Source organism: Dendrobium catenatum, unplaced genomic scaffold (genome assembly GCF_001605985.2).
Source record: "Dendrobium catenatum unplaced genomic scaffold, ASM160598v2 fragScaff_scaffold_555, whole genome shotgun sequence".
In the NCBI taxonomy this organism is placed as follows: domain Eukaryota; kingdom Viridiplantae; phylum Streptophyta; class Magnoliopsida; order Asparagales; family Orchidaceae; genus Dendrobium; species Dendrobium catenatum.
This window is the reverse complement of record NW_021319017.1, coordinates 209,644-237,519: the sequence shown is the minus strand read 5'-3', so window position 1 is coordinate 237,519 and position 27,876 is coordinate 209,644. Positions and strand designations below refer to the sequence as shown.

The window sequence follows — 27,876 nt, the reverse complement described above, 5'->3', positions numbered from 1 at the left end:
ATTTATGGGGATATGGAGGGTTTTAAAAGAAGGGGGTTGTGGAATAGAATTGAGTTTTTTTCTTCTCGTAATAAACCAGCTGTTGTTGGGGGACATTTCACTTGTGTTCTTTCTAAGGAGGATAAGTGGGGAGGTAAAAGATTTTCTTTTTCTCAAGGACCCAAGGAGATGAAGGCTTTTATGGTGGAAAATGATTATCATGATTTGGGTTTTATTGGGCCTAAATTCACTTGGTGTAATAATAAAGATGGAGGAGCTCGAATATTGAAAAAGTTGGATAGTTGTTTGGTAAATTCTGCAGCTCTTAATTCTTCCCATTTGTTAGTGGTTCGTCATCTTGCAAGGGTAGCTTTTGATCATTGTCCGTTAGTTCTTAACTTGTTCGATTCTAAGGTACCTTCTAAAAGAGTTGTTAGATTTGAAAATGTGTGGGCCTCTTATTAGGCTTCGTCTGCATGGTGGCTAAAATTTGGTTTAAAATGGCGGTTTGGAGTCATGTTAAAGTTCTTAATATAAAATTCAGGAGATCATTGAAGGCATTGTTTTATTGGAGTAAATCCAAACTCAAAGATTTCATGATTTTGAAGGAGATCTTAAAAGAGATATACTTGAATTGCAACTGCTTGAAGCTAATGGTGGTGATATTTCTGCTAATCAAATTCTCATGTTAAGAGCCAAGGTGAATGAGTTTAACAGTACTATGGCGTGGTTGAATACATGGTGGAGGCAACGAGCTAAGGTGAAGTGGCTGTGAGATGGTAATTCCAACTCTAGTTTTTTCCATGCTTTTGCGAATGCAAGATATAATGGGAATTAGATTCATCATATCAAAGATGATAATGGTTTGGTTATTGAAGATTAAGAAGGTATTGAGGAGGTGATGCAGGCAAAAATTAGGAAAAGCCCCTAATTTTTGCAAGAAAAAAGAAACACTTCCCAGGAAATAGAAAATTACACGAAATAAAACAAAATACAACTTTATATCATAAAAATGATGCTTACAAACGATGCTTACACACTTAAAATAAAAACACCTAAAGTTGCATTCCTTAATTAAGAAGAAAGATAAAAGTGGGGTGCTCACATGCGGAGAGAAGAAAGAGGTAAGAAGTTGAGACGAAGAGAGGACAAGATCGCAAGCTTTCCTAGAAGAAGGGTAGAAGAGGTGGAACAAGCTCGCAAGCCTTTCCAAGAAAACCAGCAAGTTTTATCCAAAAATTAGTCACATAACATTTTTTTTGTTTGCCAAACACCTTATATTTTTAAGAGAAAAGGGGGCAGCCAAACAGCCGATAATTACTTCCAATTGAGCCATTCAAAAAGGGGAAATGGAAGGTCAAAAACTAGTCCAGAATAGTACCCGAAAAAGCCACATAGAAAACCAAGAAAAACAGCCACGGGCAGGCAACCAAGGGAAGAACCGAAGCGGTAGCATAGGTAACTAAAACCTGCAGCCCAGGGAACCGGAACAGGCCACGGGAAGAAGAACCAGGAGGAGAAAATCGAAGAGACACGGGGAAGAAAAAGGAACTAGGGAGAGGAAATCAAAGGGCCACATAGAGAGGGGGGGAATGAATCTCAATTAATTTCAAATTTATGAGCTGAATATATAGTAGCTAAGCATTTATGAGCTGATTTTTAGTAGAGGAAAAACAAACTCACTAAAATAAAAATCTAAAATATTTTGACCCCCCCTTTGCCTACATCAATTCTCCCCTAGTTGAAAGAGCTCATCTCCCGATGATGTTTGAGTATGCTATAAAGGCGTTGCATCTAGCTCTTGAATTTTGGCCGCATACGTTTTTAGGATTTCTTCACATTCTTGTTTGAATTGATCTTGTAGTAGTCGCTTTTTCTTTATGTACTGCTCCGTACACCAATGCATTTTCATCTGTTGTCTGTATAATTCATTTTGTATCGGATCTGTTGAATCTCCTACTGATAGAATCCATGCGTCCATTGGAATTGACACTTCAATATCTTATGGTTGATTTTCATCCACCACTGGATCACTGTTTATATCTTTTTCCATTTTTTTTAAACACTTAAAAAGAGACACGAAAAAAATCTAGGAAGACACAAACCTAAGCTCTAATATCAAATTGATGCAGACAAAAATTAGGAAAAGCCCCTAATTTTTGCAAGCGAAAAGAAACACTTCTTAGGAAATAGAAAATTACATGAAAGAAAACAAAATATAACTTTATATCATAAAAATGACACTTACAAACGACGCTTACACACTTAAAATAAAAACACCTAAATTTGCATTCCTTGATTAAGAAGAAAGATAAAAGTGGGATGGTCACATGCGGAGAGAAGAAAGAGGTAAGAAGTCGAGACGAAGAGAGGACAAGCTCACAAGCTTTCCTAGAAGAAGGATAGAAGATGTGCAATAAGCTCGCAAGCCTTTCCAAGGAAACCCGCAGGTTTTATCCAAAAATTAGTCCCATAACATTTTTTTTATTTGCCAAACACCTTATATTATAGGAGAAAAGGGGGCAGCCAAACAGCCGATAATTACTTCCAATTGAGCCATTCAAAAAGGGGAAATGGAAGGTCAAAAACCAGTCCTGAATAGTACCCGAAAAAGCCAGCTAAATTTTGGTTTTCCTACTTAATTCTCAAAACTTATTGTGGAGTGTGTTGAAGATTCTAAATTTTCTATCTTAGTGAATGGAATGTCGTCTAACTGGATTAAAGCTAAAAGTGGTTTTAGGCATGGTTGTCCCTTGTCTCCATTTTTATTTATTTTATGCTCTCAACTGCTTTCTACTGAATTTTTTCATAGCGGAAGTAATTTGGGCATTCAGATTTCTCCAAGGGGCCCAAGGATTTCTCATATGTTGTATGCTGATAATATTCTTATTTTTTCGAAGGCAAATGTGAAGATGGTGAAGGAGATTAAGAGTATTGTTGGGAAATTTTGTAAGTAGTTTGGCCATTGTATTAATGTTCACAAGTCTTCTATTTTGTTTGGAAAATTTGTTAAAAAAAGGAAGAAGAATCAGATCTCTCGTATTATGGGATTTAAAACGGGGAGAGAAATGAACTATTTAGGAATGAAGATTGCCTTGAAAAGATTGGTGGTTGTAGATTTTCGGAGTATAATTTATAGAGCTTTTAGTAAATTCAATACTTGGGGGAATAAATTCATCTCTCTTGTGAGAGAATTGTTCTTATTTAATCAGTAATACTCTCTTTTCCATTGTTTTTATCTACACTCTCTATGGTTCCTAAGGGTGTTTTGAAGGAGGTAGACAAGTTGTGTAGGAAATATATTTGGCATAAGCAGGATGGCTTGAATGGGCTTTATTATGTATCTTGGGAGGTGTTATGCTTACCTAAGAGGTGTGGTGGACGTGGCTTGCATTCTTGTGTCAGCAGAGTAGGCTCGCTACGTGCTAAATTGGCGTGGAAAATGTTCACTAATCCTAAGTTGTTGTGCTCAAATATTTTTGTATCTAAATATGGTTCAGCCAGCTAGGAGGGTGAGTTCAGGAAAGGTTGTTCTACTTCTTGGAAGATTATCTCAGATGGGGCTAAGGCTTTGGCTCCTATTGTGAGATGGAAAATTACTAATAGTAAATCTATTAGGATGTTCAAAGATACTTGGATGCTCGATTGAAATCTGAATGAATGGCCTACTAATGTAACGGATTTTAAGCATAATGAGATTTATTTAAATAAACTGATTTTAAATGGTGTATGGAACGTTACTGAGATGGAAAGGTTTTTTGGAGATCAATTGGTGCAGTTGATTCTACAAATTAGGATTGATCAAGATTTGCTTATCGATCAGTTGGAGCTTATTAATCGAAATTCTGGTAAGTCTTTAGATACTCTAGCTTCGGAGGTTGTGAATCATTTGCAATCATAGAAAGTGTATTGGATATGGATTAAGAAGCTAAAATTGAATGCTCGGGTGGTGACTTTTTGGTGGAGATTGTTTAATAATTGTTTACCTACATTTAATTTTCTTATGTATAGGAGGTTGAGGGATACAGATATTTGTCCAAGAGGTTGTAATGAGGTGGAAGATTCCGAGCATATAGTTGTGCATTGTATGAGGTTGGTTCAAGTTATAAATTGCTTAAATAGATGGGGTTTTCCTTTGCCTTTGTTTTCATCATTGGAAGATTGTTATAAGAGTTTGGAGTATTTAGTTAGGAAAGATGCTTTCTTAGCTAATTTGTATTGTTCAACAGTTTATTTTATCTGGAAGTTAAGGAACACATTAGTTCATGGAGATTATGAAGATGGAATTATGAGTATTGCAACTAACTCCATCAGCTTTGCTTCTATGGTTCATTCTTGTTTTTGCTCGGGCATCTGGGGTGTTAATCAGCCTTCTCAGCTGTCTTCTGTTTGTTGGCACCCCCTCCTCCCGATTGGATCAAGGTAAATGTTGATGCTTCTTTATCAAGATCAAATTTGGCTGAAATTGGCGGTGTGTTTCGGGATTGCAAAGGTAGACTTTTATGTGCTTATGGTTTCAATTGTATTCACTGGGATATATTTCACTTGGAGCTTTTGACTATCTCATCTTTGGGACAGTTTTGAAGGATTGGATGTTTCAAGTGAAAGGAATTATTATTGAAGGAGATAATGTAAATGTGATGAGATTTATTCATGATTGTTTAAATAATAAGGAGGCAACAAATAATTGTAAATATTGGGAAGAACTTTCCTTTCTAAAGGACTTCAAGAAGGTGATTTTTAATTTTTCTGGTAGAAGTTATAATAAGTTGGCAGTTTGTTGTGCTAACTTTGCTATGAATAATGTATTTTCTTGGGAAAATTTAGATACTCGTCATATTCGTCCTTTTGTGAAGTTGTTAAAGGAGGAATGTGATGGTATTTCTTATCTTTAGTACTTTATATTAGGTCTCTTTTTATTAATAAAATTGCCTAGTGCATTTCTTTAAAAAAAAAAAAACTCAAAAAAGGGCCTTTTTGGTCATAACATCAATTTTTTGTATTAATGGTATTAAATCAAGATGTATTTTAGTTATTTTTAAATTAAATTATTTATTATATATAATTTTCAAGTAATAGTATTTTTTTAATTTTTTAAAAACATTTCTTTAATAAAAAATTTATTAATAATTCTAGTTTTAATTTAGGATTATTATATACTAGAATTATTATTAATTTTTTATTAAAGAAAAATTTAATAAATTAAGAAAATACTATTACTTGAAAATTATATTTCATAAATAATTTAATTAAAAAATGACCAAAATACCTCTTAATTTAACAAAGTTAACACCAAAATTTAATGTTAGGATAAAAAATGTCTCTTTTAGGATAAAAAAAATAAGAGAGCAGGAAACCTCGTGCTTCCGAAGAATATCGAGCCTCTATTTGTGCGTTCTTGCCTATGATGAAAGCATAATTGAGCGCCAGGAGTTGTCTAGCGGTTTTCTACATGTGTGCCTAGGAAAAGCCAAACACCTCGATGGGCTGTTTTGTGAAGTTCTACGAGGGATTGAGAGCTAGGAGCCCTTATTGCTATACTTGTGGCATCTCTCGTGCACATTTGGGACGAGATTGAGTGAGTTTCGAACGAGCTGGTGAAATATTCTCGCATGACTGGGAGTTATATTGATCGTTTGGAAGCATCAGTCTCTTTGCTTGCGACTGAAAGGAATAATCATGGTTTCTTTTATTATTTGTGCCTTTATTGTTAGCCTTTTCTTAATATTGGTACTACTCCAATAACCAACGTAAGCTTCATTTTTTCCTTACACCTTACTGGTTCGATTAATATAGCCTCTATCATTATCCTTTGTTCGCCGCAATATCTGAAGCTAATTCCTCCTAAAGCTTTATGGACGGCTCTATAGTGTACCAATGAAGAGAAGATCTCCAAAATATGCAACCTTCCTTTTGCTTAAGTGGGAAGAATTGCTTAAAGTGGTCTTAATTTGTGAAGACCTTCTTGAAAGGGAAAGCAAAGATGAATCACCTCCTTAGGGTAGGTCTAAAAGGAGATCCTAATTTTTGGGCATCTGATGAACTGAACTTCATGATTAAGTTATTGTTGTGAAATTCTATGACTCCAGAAATTAGTAATATTTTCATGTTCCCATCTCCTACAAATGACATAAAGATTCCACTAGCCAAACCTTCTCAAAAGCTCAGGAAGCCACTCAAATCTTTGAAATTAAGGTCAAGATGGAAAGCACAAAATAAGGAAACAAGACCGTGACTGGATATGCCACTCTCCTTCAAGGCTTGTGGTAAGAACTTGATCACTACAGATGCATAGAGACCAAGTGTCTAGAAGATGCTGCTATCCTGAAAAGCTTTATTGAGAAAGATAGTGTATGACTTTATTGCATAATTAAATGCGGAGTTTGATTTGGCTAGAGTTCAGATCCTTGCCAAAGATGAGACACATTCACTAAATGAGATCATTTCTCTCATTCGTGTTAAGGAAAGCCGACGAGGGGTAATGTTGGAACTAAAGGTTATTGAAGGTTAGCGATGGTGACAACCACAAAGGCGTTATGGAAGGAAAGATATAAGGATTACTCAAAATCTAAAAACAATAAAGACTCTTTGGTGCAGCTATTGCAAGAAATCATGACACAAAGGAGACTGGCTCGAAGTTACATGGAAAGCTGCCCCCTAGTGAGGAGTGAAATTAAAGAAATGAACAAAAACGAACATCAGAAGCTAACACTATAAGTCAACCCATCCCAAAAACACAGTCCAGTTTCAGAGAGCTCAACAAAGAATATATTGTTAAGCTAGAATAACTCATAGTATCCATTGAAATATCGCCTGCATTTTATTCTCTTACTCTTTCAGGTAAGTTTTCTATATCCATCGGATTAAGTGCCTCTAGAAATCATTTAAAAGGGTTATGGATCATTAACTCAGGAGTCACAAATCATATAACACACTCCATTACCCACTTCGTCAACCACACTCCTTGCCCGAGTGATAAGCATCATTGTTGATGGTCCTCTTACCATAGTAACAGGCTGAGGAGAAAAGTCTTATCTCCATCTCTTATTCTAAAAAAGTTCTCCAAATGCCTCAATTATCCCTAAGCCTAATCTTCATACGAAAACTTAGTAACGATCATAATTGACAAGTCCTATTTAACCCTATTTTTTCGTTGATTTCAGGACTAGGGATCAGGGAAAAAGATTAGACTTGCTAAGGAGAAAGATGGATTTTACTACCTGTAAGAGTTGAACAAATCCACTATTAGCAATAATAGCTATTATATGTTATCCCATTCTAATAAAAAATTTATTATTTGGATTCATCATTTTAGATTAAGACATTCATTTTTGATGTCTTAAAAGATATGTATCCAAAATTTTTTTATGAGTTGAAAAATGAATACTTTCATTACGAAACATGTGAGTTAACCAAGCAAAAATGTGTTTCTTTTCCAAACAAAAAATGAGAGATGTCTTAAATATTTAGGGACCCTAAAAAATCTCTAATATCTCAAAGGCTTAATGCTTTGTATCATTCATTGACGATTGCACTTGAGTCTCTTGGATCGTTTTCCTAAAAAAACAAAATCTGATGTAAGCACGGTCATCTCCATTTTTCACACCATAATCCAGAACCCATTCGGGGTAAAAATAATAAAATTTTATTCCGACAATGCCAAAGATTACTTTAACCAAATCTTATTCTCCTACTTTCAAAAGGAAAATATCTTTCATGAGTCTTCGTGCATTCATACCCTATAATAGAACATAATTACAGAAAGGAAAAATGGCCACCTTTTTTTCTCCACCCGTGCACTTCTATTCCACAAATATTTACCTAAATCCTATCGAGGGGAAGCCCTTCTGACTGCCACATGTCTTATAAATTGACTATCTTCAAAAACCTTGAGACTAAAAACACCAACGGATATCCTATCCTTTTTTCACCTTGAATTCCGAACCCATAACAACCTCACACCCATAAGTTTTGGATGCATTGTCCATGTTCACATTCACAACCAAAAATGAAAAAAATTAGATCAAAGAGCACTCAAAAGTTTCTTTATCAGATATTCATCCACCCAAAGAGGTTATACGTGTCATCACCCCTCCACCAAGAAAACCCTTGTATCTATTGACATCGCTTCTAACAAAATAAAAATCCTATTTCACCTAACCTCATATTTAGAGGGAGACTGAAATTGAAGAAGATGAGGAAAGTGAGCTTACCTCCCTTGACTTTCCAGCTCCACCTCAAATCGATCCACCTAAACCTGAAACCTAAGCCAGGGAAACTTACAAAGCTACTATAGATAATATGAGATTTGGAAAAAATATAATTCAATCGTATAAATTCAAACTATGCTCTAGAGCAGATCCAAGAATCTGAATCATCTTTTAAAATTGAGGTAAACACAAGTTCACCAGAAAAACCTCCCATGTATCCTATAACCAACTTTGTTTCATTTCATAATTTTTTACATTCACATAAAAATTTCTTGGTCACACTAAATAATATTTATATTCATAATAATATTTCCAAGGCCTTATTTAATGAGAATTGGAAAAGTATCGTGACTAATGAAATCCAGGCCCTGGAGAAGAACAATGCTTGGGAAATTACCAACCTACCAATGGAAAAGGAACCAGTCGATTGCAAATATGTATTCTCTATGAAATACAAAGTCGATGGTATATTGGAAAGATACAAGGAAAGACTGGTAATGAAAGGGTACACTTAGACGCACGACATTGACTTCCAAAAATTTTTGCACGTGGCCAAGATGAACACCGTTAGGATACTGCTCTCCCTGGCAACTAATTACAACTGACACTTGAAATAATTGGATGTTAAAAATGTATTCCTACACGATGACTTAGAGGAAGAAATATTTATGGCGATTCCATCAGCATTCAAGGAGAATTCTGGAGGTGACAGTGTGTAGGTTAAAAGGGCTCTATATGGGCTAAATCAGTCATCTAGAGCTTGGTTTGAAAATTTCTAAAAGGTCATGCTATTCAATGGATATTGATAGAACCAAGGGGACTACACATTATTCTTGAAGCACTCAGATTACATGTAAGTCATAATTTTGTTTGTTTATGTGGATGATATCATCTTGATTGAGAATGATGAACAGGAGAAAGTGATTCTCAAGAAATGTCTTGTCAAAAAATTTGAGATCAAAGAACTTGGTGGATTGAAATATTTCCTAGGAATTGAAGTGGCCCACTCCAGCAGATGAATCTTTATTTCACAATAGAAATACATTACTGATCTTCTTGATAAAACATGTAAACTATTTTGTAAACTGGCACCAACACTAGTAGAACCAATTCTCAAATTAGGAGAAAGATGATTCAGACATAGATAAGGGAGTTTACTAAAGACTTGTGTGGAAATTGATCTACCTTTTCCACGCCAGACCAGATATAGCCTTTGCTGTAAGTATGGTCAATTAGTTCATGCAGAATCCAGAGAAGACTCATATGCAAGCAGTAGAGAAAATACTACACTACCTCATTTGAAATCCAGGAAAGGGGATTCTTTTCGGAAGAGAATGTGAAATAACTCTAGAAGCTTATACTGATATAGATTCCATAAGATCACCAGTTGATAGATAATCTACCTCAGGGTACTGCACATTCCTTGTAGGAAACCTGATTACATGGAGCAAGAAACAAATTGTGGTGGCAAGGCCTAGTCTAGTGCAAAGGAAGAGTTTAGAGCTATTTCCTTAGATTTATGTGAGCTACTATGGATCAAAATAATTCTAGAAGACTTAAGGATCAAGTGGGAAGTACCCATGAAGCTACACTATGACAACAAATAAGCAATCCACAGCTCACAATCCAATTCAGCATGACAGATCAAGCATATATAAGCAAACAGATATTTCATAAAGGAGAAATTGAATAGCGGACTTATTTATATTTACTATGTCTCATCAAAAGATCAGTTTGCAGACATTCTTACCAAGGGACTTGATAACTCTACCTTTCTAGGATTAATTACCAAGATGAGAATGATAGATATGCATTCCTTAGCTTGAGGGAGAGTATTAAATCACAGCCGTCCCTTGGCCCTTGATCCCATAGACAACATGGGGATCCATGAGAGGTTCACCTTGATCATGTCAATCTCCTTCCATATTTGGGAAGTTATTTTTGGAAGGATTAGATTAGGGTAATTATGTATTATTCAGTAATTGTTTGTTTCCTTATTAAGATATCTTATATAAATCTATAAATAGGAATAATTTTATGCAATAAAATTAAGCTTTTCCCTCTCCAATTCTCTGAATTTAACATACATACATACATATATTTATATATGTATATACATACATATTATTTATATGTTAAATTATCTTATATAATGTGTTTTATGTTGCTTATGCCTATCTATAAGTGCTTTATAGAAATATTATTATTCTTTAGTTTTGTGCAACCTTTTACATATTTATTTTTACTTAAAATATCCAGGTGTATGACTACAAAATGACTCTAAAGGGCTTTACGAACCTATGCACATATTTAAAATAAGAGAAAGTTGTTATATAAAACCTTTACATGAGCATGCACAATCTCGAAAATGGCTCTATTGAGTTGTACATGCATATATACATAAGTTTTTAAAATAGAAGAAATTGTTATAAAACACGAATACATAGATGTACATCTCAAAAAATAAGTCTGAAGAGCTGTGCACATTTATTTAAATTCGTAAAATAGAAGAATTTTATTGTAAAATATTTGTGCATTAGTGTGTACAACTAAAAAAAAGTTTCTAAAGAGATATAAATACCTTTATATAGACTTGGAATAGATTATGTTTACTACAAGAATCTCTACATACATGTGCAAAACTCTGAAAAAAAAAACTCTAATTGGTTGTACACACCTAAAATAGAAGAAATTTAATATAAAGTACCTATACATAGGTGACAACAAAAAAATTAATGCTAAGCATCTCCACACGGATGTGCATAGCATCAAATAGAAGAAATTTATGATAAAATACCTACATGTGTTTACAATGCAAAAAATGACACTAAAGACATATGTCCAAAATAAAATCGCTATACACTTGTACATAAAAAAAATACCCTAAAGTATTGTATGCACATATTACTCATAAAAAAGAACCAATTTACTAAAAAACATATGCATTTTGGTATGCACAACCCAAAAATAACTTTAAAGTCCACACCCTTTTACAGATCTAAAATATAAGAAATTTGGCGCGCACGCGTGTTTGTACATTTCTTTTATGTTATTTTTGGGTTCTACACATCTAAAACATAAGAAATTTGATATAAAATATTTGTATATAATTTTCTACAACTCTAAAAATTATTTACATAACTATGAGTAGATTTAAAATAGAAGATATTTTCTATAAAATGTTCATGCTTGGGTATGTACAACCAAAAAAATGACTTAAAAAGTTATAGATACTATTGTACATATACCTAACTTAAAAGAAATTTTGTACTCGGGCGTGTATAGCCCAAAAAATAGCTCTAAAGATTGTACGCACTTATGTACAAACTTAGAATAGAAGAAAATTTCTATAAAATATTAACATGTAGGTGTGTACAATAGAAAAAATGGCTTTAAATTGTTGTATGCTCCCACACACTCATGTAAACTAGAATAATGGTGTGTACACCCAAAAACATAACTTTAAAGGGCTGTAAATGCCTACTATTCATCTAAAGAAAATAATTTAGCTACGAAATACTTATGCATAGGCATGTATAATAAAGAAATGACAATTGGGTTGTGCATGCCTATACACCAAAAATAGATGTAATACCATAATGAAGGTGTGTGAATGGGGGAATCTCTGTTAAAATTGTAAGTTTTGTTATTGAGTCCATAAGAAAATGATATTTTTATCTTTCGGGGTAATATATCATCTTTTTATGCCGTATTCAATCATAAAATATGCAGTCTATTGAGGATGAAAAAAATTCTTCAACTTATTTCTATAGGAGAATTTGTCATTCTCAGCAGACTGCATATTTGTTCTCCCTTAGGATTATGTCAACACGCTTGCAGACACATTTTTCATATTTTTAATGACCTCAATTGCCATCTACACAGGTAACAATGGAGTCAAGGCTATTTGTCTTTCATTGGACTTTTAAACCATAAGGAAGGTCAGCCTATTAAATGCAGAAGGTTGAGAGGCTAAGGATTTTGAGGACACCTCAATTACCCTCTCCCTAGCAGGTAAGTTTACTTCTAGGACCCCTCTGAGATGGGGGTTGGCTTTTTAGGCTTTCACTTTAGAAGGTGTTAGGCCTTGAAAAACCACTTCAATATTATCAAAATCTTGTCCAAATTTAATCACATCTCATGGAGCAAATTGAGACTGGTTAATAAACAACTGTAGATGGTTAACAAATTTGAAAACCAATTTGCCTTCTATTTTGGCTTTATTGAATTCTTAAACTTTAGAATTTTCCTGTAAATCAGAATTTTCTGTATCAACCTTTTTGCTGTATTTCCTTAAATCCAATCAACATACCATCAACTAATCACTACATGTTGAGGCAATTGTCCCAACCTCTCAAGCATTAAGTCAATATAATATGCAGCACAAGGAGTCTAGTAAAGGTGAGGCCTCTCTCCATTAACATTCTCCCTGCAGCTTTGTATGCACTTGCATTATCAGTAACAACCTGCACTACTAAGACATCACCCACTTCCTCAACAACTCCATTCAACATTTCAAACAATAATTGTGCATCATTTACAAAACTTGAAGCATCTATTGATTTGAGAAAAATTGTTCCATATGAATTGTTGATCATGAAATTAATAATACTTATATGTTGAATATCTGACCAACCATCTGACATTATTGTGACTCCCGTCTCAATCCATGTCTTCTTAACATCATCCACCATTTTTGAAGTTGTCTTGACCTTCTCATTCAACATCCAAGTCCTCAGCTCATACATGCTTGGAGGTTGTAGTCCTCTTCCATAGCTTCCAACAGATCGTAATATATTGATCCATGACGGACTCCCAACAACATTAAATGGAATCCCATTTTTATAGATGAATCTAGCAATATTCAAACAAACTCTGTTCCTGAGTTCTTTTGTAGCAGTAGGAGGCTGAATATCCTGAGTATTTATGTTATCCTCGTTATCAATATTTATCATAAATCTATCCATGGGACCCCAAGTGCCTCGGTTAGAAGAAACTAGATAGCTTCCACTACTGGAACCTTCATGCTGTGATCCATAGTAAGAAAAATTTCCTATCATCTCTTCCCTATTTCTTTGTGTGACCTCCTTTATAGTGGAAAACTTCTTTAAATAATTTGTACATTCCTTTTTCACCTTATCAGGTACTTTTGCACATGGTCCCACATTGACATGAGTGCAGGCTAGATGATCTTTCAACCTCTTGACGCCACCAGTAATGCGTTTCTGTTGACTTGTAATAAAAAAAAAAGAAAAGACTGAATTAACGTACCTGTCCGGCCATGTCACTCAAGCCCGCGCTCACGACCTATGCACGTCGACGTCGCATCCCCCACGTCTTCGCACGACTTGGCGTCATTAAAAAGAGAGGGAAGCAAGGCATGGCGGCTCTCTGGCTTTCATCTTTCCCTCCCTCTCTCCCTTCATACGATTCTTCGGCTCTTTCATGCTGCTCGACTTCGCTCGTTCGACGACGCGTCCTTCCTGTTCGACCGGAAGTTACAACATTACAGTCGGAAGCAACAACGGGTGCTCGCCGGCTGTGGAGTCTTTCTCCCTTCTGGTGCTTCTTTCGATCCTTCATTGCCGTTCGACTGCGCTCCTCCAACATTCCTTCCTGTTCGAATCAGAAGTTACGACATTTTATTCGGTAGCTAGGACGGGAGCCGCAAGCCATAAAGATAACTTTCTCTCTTCCGTACGCCTCTTCCCCGGCTTCTCAGTAGCCGTTCGACTACGCTCCTCCGACGGCTTTCTCTTCTGTCGGATCGGAAGTTACAACATTTTGTTTGGAGGCAACCACGGGAGCTCACTCGCAGTGAAGGTAATTTATTGATTAATTATAATTCATTAATATTATTTATAATTAAAAAAAAAACCCGCCTCGGTCCACGAGCCTCTACTGCCAACAGCCACCTCACCAGACTTCAAGGTATAAAATTCTAACTTAAACCCCGCCCTTGACGCGCTTAACGTGCTGGTGGATCCCCTATATGCGCTCTTGTAGCACGGTGGTGGAGAATCCGGTGCGACAGGTACGACGAGGAGGGTAAGCCCTATACACGCTCTTGTAGCATGGTGGGGACGGTCCTTGACCTCGACATCGGTGCCAACGACTTCTACGCAATGTTATGATGTTCTAAATCCCATTCTCGGCCTTTGCGGCGGACCAGAGAACCACCTATACGCGCTCTTGTAGCACGGTAGGAGGGAGCCCAGTGCGAGGCATACGATGAGGTGGGTAAGCCCTATACACGCTCTTGTAACGTGGTGGGGAGAGCTACTGGTGTTCTCGTACGGGTACTGTTGAAGGCCCCATACACGCTCTTGTAGCGTGGTGGGATGAAAATTTATACGGCCGCAGTGTCTAAGGACGCCTATCATACACGCTCGAGTAGCGTGTTGGGAAGGCCCAGCTCCCCTATTTTCCCCCAAACGGGGGATATGCTGGGGTGCTACCGAAATTTTCACCGAAATATACAAAGTCTGAACAATAAGAAGACCTCACTTGGGCAACAATGCAGAAGACTTGTACTTGAACATAAATGCATAGAATTTGAACCAATGTGCAGAGGACTTGTATGAATAACAAGGGACTTGGATCTGAATTGAACTATAAGAAGTGGAACCTAAGTCCTAAAATGCATAATCAAGATTCAAATGTCAAATAAGAATCTAATACGTTCAAACAATACAAACAAACAAACAGGGAACTCGTGGTGGAGAACTTTCAGTTGTAATTGAACTTGTAAAGGCTTCAGAAGACTCTGGACAAGCATTTGAACCTGTGTACTTGAGCTTTGACTCAAATCTGAGTGAACTCAAAGGACTGTAGGGGACTTGAACAAGACCAATACATCAAACAAAGACTTTGATTTGGACTGGGACTGAGCTTGAACAAGCTTTTACACTTAAACAAAATAAAGCAACAAACAGACTTATATAAGTCTTAAACTTGAATCAAATGATGAAAATCTTGCTATCAAAGCCATTCAACTTGCAAGTGAACTTGTATGTTAAGCTCATGCTGGGTCCAAACTCGACATGAAGAACTTGAACCTTCAAGAACAAGAAGGGAATCAATCTTGCATTTGATACAGACAAAGAACTTGAATTGGTACTTGAGTTCGTGCTATACAACATTAAGTGTGAGGTGTAGACTCGATGAACTCGAGTCTAAATGAAACTTGAGTTGGGCTCAAACATATACAAAGGACAAAGCCTGAATCATGTGCGAGGGAGTTCAAACTACAAGAATATTTATACGATCAATAATAACTCAAAGTACGTTACAAGACATCGATGTATGAACTCCTACGACAATACCTTAAATTGCCTGTTGATTGAAGAAGGCAATACTGTCACTTGATAGTGGAAGAGCTATCCCTACAAATAAATACAATCATCAAACCACCTGAGATTGGTGAAAGGTGGGTATAATACAGAAACAATGGGTCTTCTATAAACATTTCCAGGAGGTCGTAGTAGATGCAGCGGTCCCCTGCAAATGAATACTTGTGGATAACAACAGTGTATTGTAAGTACAATGAATCACTGTGGACACAAGTACAGATATCACCTACGACAGTGGTGATTAAGATATGCATGTATGTCAAGTACGAAAACAACCCAGTGTACAAAGAAGGACACCTCCTAGCAGAATGGAAGAGATGTTTGAACAAATTAGAACAAAACTTACTGGTGTTCCAAAGTTTCTTCCCGGTCGCATCTTTAGAAAAAAATTAGTTCTGGTGTCTACAAATGCCGGAAGTGACAACTCTACTACACTAAAGACCCCGAAAGAGATTCTTCTCAAGGTAGTGATCACGAACCTCAAAAAAAGATCTCCCAGGTGAATGAGAAAGGGGGGGGGGGGGAGTCAACATCAAAATGAGGAGACACCTCACAACATCAAGACCACTACGCCACCGGATCCGCAACACTCATGCTAGCGGACAGAAGGCGTGTATAGGCTCTTAAATGAAATGTTGTGTATCCAAAAGGGAAATTACCTACACAACTACAAAAATTCCAAAATACCCCTACACGTGTACCATAAATTGTATACACATTGGTACATTAAAGGGGAAAGTACAATCTTAACCCACTTGGGCCCTGACGAGCGTGTTATTGGTACACATGTGACTCCTAGGGATGCTGCGCGGGTCAATAAGTGAATTCAGATTCGAACCCGATCCTCCTATTCATATCAGTAGGAGTCGACAGGGTTTGAATCTTCAAACAAATGCACGGTTGTGGCGACCGATGTATTTGTTTAAATACATTCATATTAGGCCATCAAGACCTATAATCAAGAGAATTCACTATTAAAGGCACAAAGCCTACGAAACCTGATCCTCCTAAGCACATAAGTAGGAGTAGACAGGGTTCAAACCATTAGATAAATATGCGGTCACGAAGTCGACTGAAATATTTATCTTATACATTGATATTAGGCCTTTATGGCCTTTAACAAAAGAAATTCATTCAACAAAGGGCACGAAGCCTATGAAACCCAATTCTCCTAATCAGATAAATAGGAGTAGACAGGGTTCAAACCATCAGATAAATATACGGTCACGAAGTCGACCAGAATATTTATCTTATGCATTCATATTGGTCATTCAAGGCCTGCAATCAAGAAAATTCACAAACATAGGCACGAAGCCTACGAAACACGATCCTCTTAAGCAAGTAAATAGGAGTAGACAGGGTTCGAAAAATCAGATAAATATACGGTCACGAAGTCGACCGGAATATTTATCTTATACATTCATATTAGGCCTTCAAGTCCTTTAACAAAGAAATTCATAAACAAATGCATAAAGCCTACGAAACTCGATCCCTTATCGGCAAGTTGATAGGGTCGACAAGGTTCAATCAACAAATGGAAATGACCCCAAACACCCTAATGATGGTCGTGTTGAACGAAGATCTCAACCGGAGGGGTCCACAAATATTTCAAATTCCACTCAAGTGTCTATCAGAATCCAAACTCTACAAATCCCAAATTCTAGATATTTAAATTGAAATCAATCCATCAATACTTAAAGCAAAATCCATCCACCCCCCACAACAGTTTGCCGGGTAGATAAAATGAAAACTACTTCAGCTCATGAAGAGCCAAATGCCTAGTCGAAAATATCACTAGGATCCATTCTCAAACAATCTCCTGACAGTAAGGACGTGGTACGTGTCCTCTAACCTGCGGTTTTGCCGCCAAATGACACCGCAGGATAAACGGTTATGACTCGGAGCCCTCTGAACCGAGTGGTTTTGCCACCAAATGGCACCATGAAATAATGGTTATGGCCAGAGCCAATACGTTCCTTATTGGCATCAAATCCTTGAGATATGAATTAATAGGATATGATCGATAGGACACAAATCCCTCTGTAAGTTAAGGTGGATTCAAATTTGTCCCCTTAGACAAATATTCACCCCAGGTCTACAAGGTACCCTTGGACGAAGCAACCCATGGCTGCCGACAAGGATTCTTCTGTCAGGTTGGGTCGACTACCTCCTCGGACTAAGTAGACCAGGGACTACGATGGCCCAGGACGACGGAACCATGGGATCTTGATCGGGACTATCATTCATTCCCCAACCATCTGCTTTAAGTGCAAGATGGTGAAATTTCTGTTCTAAATATCACCCTCCCAATTCCAAAATTCAAACCCAATTTCCAAATACCTATCCCATTGCTGCTACTATATGCCAAATTCCACGTATTCTATACGTATCTGATTGATGACTAGCCTTAATCAAAAGTTCTCTCTTGTTACCGGAGGGGTAATTAACTATAGGGGTTTGCGCCTATAGGAAACCAGAACTCAGATCATAAAGTCCTCACAAAATGAGGGCGAAATCTCTGGGTAATGTCTTATCTACAAACCCATCTCCTTCCAAAATTTACCCCGGAACTTAGTCCGTTAAAACTCCCCTCGCCGAAGAAAAAGCATCAAAGCAAATCAGTGTGCGCGGCGGAGGCCGGGGCCGAATTTTCGGAGCCCATAGTTTCTCACAGAAATTATATTTCATGTAAACATATCCCTTCTTTGCACCTTCGCTTGACACTTCAACTTAAATTCCATATTTCCATGTAGGATCTTTCTTTCTTGTGTCACTAGTCATACTAATAATTTATAGAAATAAATAATCAACATCAAATTACTGATATATACAAGATTTTTAATTATTCACATGCAAATAAATCACAACACAAAATCAACAATATGACAGATTTTAACAATTATTTATACTACCAAAATGCAGAACCAAGCAAAAATAGTGTTAAAATCAATAAGTAATAAAACTTTCAAAAAGTTTATAATATGCATATTGATTCTATAACTAAGCTCATAAATCTATTATGCATGCATATTATGAACAATGAATGCTAAACAATCACTCTCCAAACACTGAATGTACTTGCACTCAAAAGTTAAATCAAAATACATTAAGGTACTACTAAGTGAAAATTCCAAAATAAAAATCTATTAAAGAGTTACCTAAAATTGAAAAAGATAAAATCAAATGAAATTTTTTTTTACCATTATTTAGGCTAATAAAATACATAATCAGAAAAAATTAGTATCAGAATACAAAGGTAATGACATTTTAAGGAACAAATTTAAATATGCATATTGATCATACAGTTCATAAGGAAGCATGCATTGTTGATATTACACAAGATCAGAACTCCCTTATGTGTATTATGAAAAATTTTGCCGAACAATCACCCATTATACAACAGAATTAAAACCAGTTAACTTTGCACTTGAAAGTTAGATCAATATCCATCAAGATACCAGTTAAGTGAAAATGCCAAAATTACAATCCGCTTGTTAGTTTCCCCACATATCCAAACAATATGAAATTAGATATCCTCTATAAAAGAGTGAGCTAGAATATGTCAAGGACAATATGAAAGTAAGTATATTGGCATTTATCGGACTTGTACCGTACTGCAAACAGTAAAGGAAGTACACTGGAAGCACAAATCATAGGATAAATATATGTAGAATCCAGGGATTTAAACAAAGGTACTCTTTCATTCCAATTTGCCTCTCAGGATTCTACTCTGCATTGGTTCCTTGATCAACAAGCCACCCATACCCAGTTTAACAACAAATTGGATATTCTTGTTTCTCTCAGAATAATGGGCACTTTTTGGTGCTAAGCTAAATGAAAACTTTAAGCTGAGTTAATTTGTTTGAAAAAATTTAGGCTACTTTAGGTTGGGATGAGCTAAGAAAATTGTTTGATTGGGTTCTTTGAATCATTAAATGAAAAAGATAATTAGGGAGAATTAAGTTGAGATAAGCTAGGATGAAGGACGGCTTAGCAAGAAATCTAAATTTGATAAGAAAACATGCATACATATTCTAATAAGGAGGATTAAGAAAAAGAATTGGCGGTGAGATGACGGATTTACCTTAGACATTTGTAGTTATTCAAGTTGAACCAGCAGTGTCCTTAGCGACGAAGGAAAGAAAGCCGAATCAGGAGTTATTCATGCTTTCGTTACTGCACGTCAATGTCGAGGCCCACAACACCGCTCACATGCTCTTTCGACCTAACCGAGGCCTGAACGTTTCCTGCACTCACAACTTTGGCTTTGTTTCCTGCTTTCAAAACTTTATTGCTTTCGGCTTCATTTCCTGTGTCGTCTCCTTCCGACTTCGTCTCCTGCACTCACGGCTTCTTCTCCTTCTCTCACAGCTTCGTCTCTTTCTCTCATGGCTTCGCCTCCAGTTCGCCTTTCAATTCTCACAGGAAGCCCTAATCCTATATGCGAACACGAATCAACTGCGTCGTATTTACATATACACCCATACAGCCGCGTTACGCTCTGATGCGTACGCCTCGTGCGAAAAAATCGTAGGCTTCGCTGGATGGTTCGAGGCGTAAGCCGGGATACACATGACTTCTGCCTCGACTTGAGGCACGACTCAATGCGGACACCTCATCCGCCTTTTTAACGGTTGGTTCAAACTAGTCTCATGCGTTATGATCTATTATCCATCATTATCATGGTGTTGTTTGATTCAGCCGTGGGAGTCCTTTATAAGTTTGATGTTCCGAGTGCTTTGGTTTGGCTGGTTTAATGAAATGAGTGACATTTAGATTATTAACTTGTTCAGTGCATCTCAAAGTTCTTTTGTGACATACAACAATCGTTGTCTACTGTTTTCATCACATTTGAATAGATTATTTTGTGGAGTCAACAGATCACCTGCATTTAGATTGAATCATTAGAGATTGAAAATATCTAGAGCTTTCCAAAAAAATCTAACTTAAAATGGTATTTTAGTGAAGTCATGTTCGTTCTGGAGCAAAAAATGATGCTGAACTAAATATATAACCTTTAGCAGAGAGATAGTTGGCTTGGCTTATTTATGCCACAAATAATTGTAATAAACAGAAAGGCTGCAGTGTTGTGAGATATGACGTGTGCAATATAGTGGCTGTTGTCTTCCGCCTTTATTATGTTTGAATTGATCATTTCGGAGTAAATATGGAGGTCAATATAGATCACCTAAGCATGACTCGTTAAAGATTGGAAATATGTAGAGTTCTCCATAAAGAATCTGACTTAAAATGTTATTTTAGTGAAGTCAGGTTCAAGCTGGAGTTAATGATGATGCTAAACTAAATAGATGACCTTTGGCAGAGAGATATTTGGCTTGGCTTTTACACCACAAATAATTGTAACAAACAGCAAGGTGGCAGTTTGTGAAATATGATGGCACAAGGCTAAGTACAATAAAATTTATGGGATTGCTAGAAATTATCCTTATTGAACCAAATCAAAGTTTTGATATTTTTGTACAATTAAATATGGGCTTCAAAAGTCGTGGATCACTTTTAAGTAGTAACGTACTCCTCAAGAACCTGTACAAAATTTACTCTATAATAAAGAAATTGATTGATTTTGACTTCCATTTGATTCTTCATTGGGGAACACTTATTTTACTTTTATAAATAGTTACAAATTTCAGGCACATCTTAAATTCTCAATAATAGCATTACAATATGTTGTTTATTGTTCTTTATGATATTGTATTGGCTATTTACTGACGTAATATCTCTTTGGTTTTCAGAAACAGATTTGTCTTATTCTTCATATTTGACTTTGATGGAATCTCTTACTTATCCAGAGGTCTTCACAAGTGCTAAACTTTTATTTGATCTTGAATTTGTTCACCTGAATTTGCTAGTATGCTTCTGGATATTCTTAATATTCTTCTATTAATGAATATGACTCTCTTTATTTAGATTTATAGTAATTAATAGTGATTCTATTTTCTATTATAGTACTTCGAAGTCATTCGAATTCTAATAATTAGAAAAAGAAAAAATTTACGAATTTTCTTTCTAGTTAGTAACTTTTATTAATCTACCATATAAACCCATACCTAGAACTCCTATTAAGGGTTTTTGACGGTCGGGCCCCCTACCACTAGCCCGGCTAGCTAGTGAGCGGTTCTTTTCTTTCGGGCGGGAAGCAGGCCGGGCCCTACGGGCGGGCATCCCCGCTACGCAAGCAGCATTGTTCGCCACCACCCGAGAAGCAAAAGATTCGAGACGAGAGTCAAGGTGCGGAGCAAAGAAAATACAAGCATAGTGGTCTAATGACAAGGGCCGATGACGGAAGCTCGGGACGGAGCCGTATGATGCGGAAGTCTCACGTTTGATCTCCATATCTCCATCTCCACTTTGTTCAGAGATGTGCAAATACACTAGATTGGTTTAGAGTACAGAAAAGTTACTTGTCAAGTAATTCTTTTTCTCTGCTAGAAGCGGGGCTCTAGGTATAACCGTTTCTTTGCCACCTATGCTTTTCCATTTAGTGGTTGTAGTCCACAATGTCAATATTTTCTATTTTTTTTATTATTCAGGAACTTACTTCCATCAAAATCACTTAGTGACTTAAACCCCTAAACCTAAAACGGCCCAACTTTTTTGTGGTGGGTTAGTTCATATTAAGTAATATTATTTGAGGTAGAGATACATTCTGGTGAATGTGATTACTCCATTATCTCTATGTGCAAGTGATAATGGCTTGTTGACCATGAGAGTTATATTCCACTCTTCATGTTGCTCCATGATTGAAAGTTTTCAATTTTAATCCACCACATTGAAGATTCTATCATGAAAGTCCTTCCACTAATAAACCTATTATTTAGAGAGAAAAATGTCAAAATTATATATATAGTTTCACTCTCTTTCCTCTCTTTTGTGATTTTGATGGAAACAATATTCATCATAGGCGACTTCAGCAATCTTGCATGAATTTCCATTCCAAATTGGAAATCTCTCATGTGATTTCACACGTGAAGTGAAGATTGAGAACCATTTTTATTTTCTTCGAAACAGATTTCTCCAATAGAAAGAATACCTTCTTTGATTTTTTTGTTGCAAGTTTGTTGAGCTCGTGCCTTCAACAAGTTCACAGAATCTATGCATCCTCAACAATGATTTTCCTCAAGAACAAAACCTGACTCCACACTTTTGATAGACCCTGATTAAAGAAAACAAGCATGAGTTATACAATTGAACATATGGACTAGTAGAGGACTGGCCTGGAAATCCAAGCCAATGAAATCATCTAGTTCCTCTTGTGCTGTCGAAATCATTGTTGAGTAGCACAATATGTAGCAACTGTTGACATTTCTATAATCACCTCCGTCATCATTATGTTTGTAGCCTTCAGCAAAACCACCACTAAATTGGTCCTTGCACCTTTAATTCTTGCTTCGATCGCATCATGGACTTTGCCTTCTCAAGATTTCTCATTGATGGTGATATTCCTTCATCATGGATGTGACAATGTGTCCATGATTGCATCTCTTTTTTATTTCTCAGTTAAAGGTCATGAAACATTGAAGCTAAAACCCCTCGATCTCCCTTTCTCCAAATCATTGATGATCTTAGTGTTAATGCCCTCACGAAAATCTGGGAAGGATCGCTTAAGGGTCTTTTCAATAATAGCATAATCAAGGTTATCAAGAAAAGAGATCAAAGTCTACATCGATAGTCATAATGGGAATTATATAAACGACCCAACCTTCCAAGATGACAAGTAGAAGAGAAGCAAGAGAGGGCTAACCTCTCTTTGAGATTATGGTTGGATCTCACACTTTTTTAATCATTGCGTGATAGCTTATGGGTCTCATCTTGAGCCAACGAGCTTACCTATGTTTATAATGCATCTCACCAAGATAAGGGTTTTTATGCGGACTTAAATAAATGCACGTTATCTGCATTGATAAATAAAAAAAGTTAATATCGTTGGCAAAAAAGGATCTTTGTAAAGATCGATGTTTGAACTTAAAAGACCTTTTTGTATGCTAAAGGTATCCTAGAGACTAACATTGTTGGTTTTTAATAATATGGACCATTTTAAAGTATGATTTATGACTTAGAATTGATTGATATTAACCTTTAATATATATATATATATATATATATGAAAGTTCATGAAGGTTGTTAAACTTCTAAAAACTAGGCTGAGGCTAACTAAGAGGAGGGGTAAATTGGTAATTTAAAACTTCTTTAAGAAAAAAGAAAATCTTTTTATACTTTTTCAAACACTAAAGTTAGAAGATTTCAACTACGGATATGGAAGCAAATAAATTCACAGTAACAAAACAAATCATAGTTTTCAACCACACAGTAAATTACTGAAAAGTGCAGAAATTAAAATGCAAAAAAATAAAAGAACGAACACACCAAATTTTATTGTGGTTCAGTCAAATCTTACCTACATCTACTTCCTAGATGCCTCCACTCCAGGTATTGCACTAGTCCTTTTAGTGTCTCTCCTGTAGCCCCCACAACTAGGCGAAGAAACCCTTACAAAAATCTCTTCCACCATCCCGATGCAGCAAGGTATCTTAAATTTTTTTCACCCTCTTGGTGAAGGAAGAGAACTTGAAATCTTTTTTCTCATTCCTGGAGATGGCAGAGAACCAAGAATCCTTTTACTCCCTCCTAGAGTTGACAGAGAATCACAAATTTTTTTACTCGCTCCTGGAGTTGGTAGAGAACCACGATCTAGTGCTGAAGAATGTCTGCCCGGAGCCACCCAAGAATTAATGCAGTGACTTGAAGAAGATTGGAAGGAACTTTGCTTGGAGTAACCTTGTGAAGCTCTTACAACTCTCCCTCACAATAACTCTCTCTCTCTTTTCTCCAAAAGCTCTCCTAAACACTCTCTCTAAGCTCCCTCTCAAACAACTCAACAATAAAAGATTGTCTTACAAGATAATATGACAGCTTAAATAGAAAGCCTCCAAAGAAGACCTATTTTTCAATATGGTGCTCCTGATTGTCCAGTATGATCCAAGATTGTCTTGTATGATACGTACAAAATAACACTTCAGCCAATACAAACTGCATTATTCTGGACGATCAGTTCAATAACTTATTCTGATTGTCATGTACTATCTTCTAATCGTTCTGTACGATTAGTTCAAAAGATTGAACTAATCGTCCAGTAATATAGCTGGCGATTAAATATCGTCCCATGCAGAGATTGGTTTGTACTGTATAAAGTTTGGTAATCATCTTGTACGATTAGTAAAAAATTATGGTTTTTCAACTTGGACAATGGGCAACATTTAATTATCGTCCCATGCATGAATTGATTCGTACAGTATGATCATTTCCAATCGTCCTATACGATCTGATTGAACAATTTAACCATAATTAAACACCTAATCATAGGATCAATTTATGTATGATTCTCATCGATTATACAATACGATGAATATCATACTGTACGATTAGACACAGATTTTGAATATTAAAATATCACTTAAATTGTGATTGACGGCTACTTTGCTGATTATAATTAATCATCCTGTACGATCTAGATCATATAATACGATGCGTTTAATCAATCTTAATTAACTGAGGTGCCCTAATTAGGGTTTTCTGTTTTAACGGATTGTCCAGTATGATCTAAATCGTATTGTACGATTAATTCAAAAAATAGAAAAAAATTTAAATTCACCAATTCACTCCCTTAAGTGTATGTGTGCATTGTTACTTAGCTTAGTATCCACCATATGCATGACTTGACTCAAGAAAAGTAAAAGTATATTGAAATTGAAATTACAAACAGACTCAATCCTAGTATACCTAATCTTAAGCTGATTGAAGTTGTAAGTGAACGATGAACCTAAATTGTTAGTGAGCAGAGCAAAACAGATATGCAATTTAAAATAGCATAGTAAAAAGTTCAATAATGTTTGTTATTACCAAAATTATAGGACTTGCATCTAGATTTGCAACAATCTTCCTATTTTTTATGATGACAAACATTGTTGTTCTTATAATTCAATAGTATTTTGTTATTCCCTAAGCTCCTTTTTACTGAGTGAATTTTTAAAACATAAGGGAGTTGTCAAAAAAAATTTTTTTTTAAAAGGAAAAAGAAAAAGAACAACACAATAGGAGAACATAGAAGATGAAAATACAAATATGGAATTGAACATTTTAAAGCAGAATGCAAACTACCAATACATGCTACTCCCCTTTTGACATCACAAAAAGAGGAGAAAACAACATCAAACAAGCAGGAAACTACAAAACAAGAAAAGTACATAGATCACAAAATATAAAAAGAATAGTACAAACATCAGAAAAAACACAGAGCAAATTAGAAAAGAAAATGATGAGGACATCAAATTTCGACACATGTACCGTCGTCGGATACGCAGATTGACGGCTACGAACAAGAGCCTTTATTTTTTATTTATTTTGTATTTTATTTGTTCTCGCATTTTATTTTCCTAGTTTACCCCTGTGGGTATTGAGTCACTATTGTAGCCCTGAGGGCATTTGTGTCTTTCCAATTTTGTTTCATTTTGGCTTATTTATAGGAGGCCTCTTGCATGGTATTAGATGATGAGTGATGAAGTAAAATTTCAATTTTCTTTCTTTAGATGATCTCTTAGTGAGTTCGTGAGAGGAGAGGCCCAAGTGGGATAAAAGCAATACCCGTCAATCTTGGTGGATTCCATGGTTCGCGGTTCTTCAATTTTTCTGTTCTTTTATTTTTCTTGTGTTGAATCCCCTGCCCTAAACTTCCCACCCGTCAGCCTTATCCCCCAAAGCCTTTCTTTGTTTTTTTCTTCTAACCCGAGCCCTCCCCTTGCCGCCGGCCTCCTTGGGCCACCCAAGCCGCCGCCCACCACCTACCTGATCGCCGGCCTCCCTCCCCCGTTCTCCCCTCTCCCCTCATCTAGCTGCCGGCCCACCTCCCAAGCCCTCAAATTTGAAATTCAAATTTCAAATAACCCTTTACTCACTTTCCTAAAATAAATTGGGTCAATATGGAAAGTTTCTTATTGTGAATTCAATTAAAAATTTGAATTCAAATAGTTTCCTAGGAAACTTACCTATTTGATTTAAATCTGATTTAAATTTCAGATTTTTAATTACTCCTTAATTATATCCTTGGGGCCCACTCATTTAAACCAAATACCTCTCCCCCTCTCTCTATTTGGTCGGCCATCTATTCCCATCCCCCTCTCTCTCCTATTTCATTAATTGCCACCAATTAGCTACCCTAATCCCCTCATAACCGCCGGCCCCCTTTATGGGATTAATTTGAACTTCAAATTAATTCCCTCCAATTCCACTTAACTTGAAATCATATTTCAGATTTCTAAGCATCCACCAAATCCCCAACTAGCCCTAGCCACCCCCTTCTCCACCTCCTCCCACTCGAACCCCCCTCCCCCCTCCACCTTTTCTCCTTGGCCGATTTCCCCCAAGTAACGGTTCCTCCACCACAACGTTACTACACATAGCAAGGATCCTTCTATGATCATGCATGGCCGATCCGGAGCTTCATCACGGCTTATCTTACAACGTCCAAGGAGAGATCGACATTCTCCTCTATCCTTTCTACGAACCCGATTGGGAATACAATGAAACGGTGGAAAGATATGTCAAATGAATCCTCTACTGCCTCGCCGAGATGATCGAACTCCAATAACCCAGAGCACCGTGGGTTCTCATCGGATGACCACCCGCTTCCCCAACTCCGGCTCCTTCCCCGACGACTAGTCCCCTCGGCATCACGTGTTTATTAGTGGCATCCTTAAGTTTGTGTGCAATCTTCTTCCGGTAAGCCGAGCGACATCAAGAGTGCATGTGAGGGACTCCGAGGTTAATGATCTAGATCTTAAACCGTGGATTTTTGTTAAGAGCCATTTGCCTTATTATTTATTTGTTAGTGTAATTTTGCTAGTCTCCCATTGCTTTTAATTGTAATCTATTGACATCACTTAGTTCTTTCGTGGAAATTTTCTGACGATCTATCCTGATACGCATCCAATTATATTTAGTTATGCAGAATTCACAAATTATTAATTTCTACACGCAATTCTTGTTTTGTATTACATCAGAAAGAATCCTGATCAAGTGGAGGTGGTGGTGGTGGCTGAAAGAAGCGGTGAATGGAAACATATTGCTCTCCAAACCAAGTCATATCGTTGTCGTGTTGTTGTTGTTGCTGTACTGCATAGCTTTCAAAATGAGCTAGATCATTTTCATGCTGTTGTTGCTACTCAGCTACGTAGTTTTTAAATCTTTCCTCCCACTAATCAGACCTCTGAACTAGTTGATCAATCTGAGACTGCTGGCGGATAGGGGGTGGTGCTTTAGGT

General features: G+C 36.5%; 1 protein-coding gene across 4 annotated transcripts in view; it reads left to right on the top strand.

Annotated features, from left to right (window-relative positions):
- LOC110095116 (protection of telomeres protein 1a) overlaps positions 1-27,876 on the top strand; it is an 83,653-nt gene that overhangs the window by 40,978 nt on the left and 14,799 nt on the right. For 2 of the 4 annotated variants that reach the window (XM_020820517.2, XM_020820522.2), the window contains one exon: positions 21,295-21,410. In XM_020820517.2, the coding sequence (XP_020676176.1) occupies positions 21,295-21,410 (116 nt within the window). Of the gene's footprint in view, positions 1-21,294; positions 21,411-21,918; positions 22,006-27,876 lie in introns of all 4 variants that reach the window. The other 2 variants (XM_020820520.2, XM_020820518.2) reach the window with 2 other exon arrangements.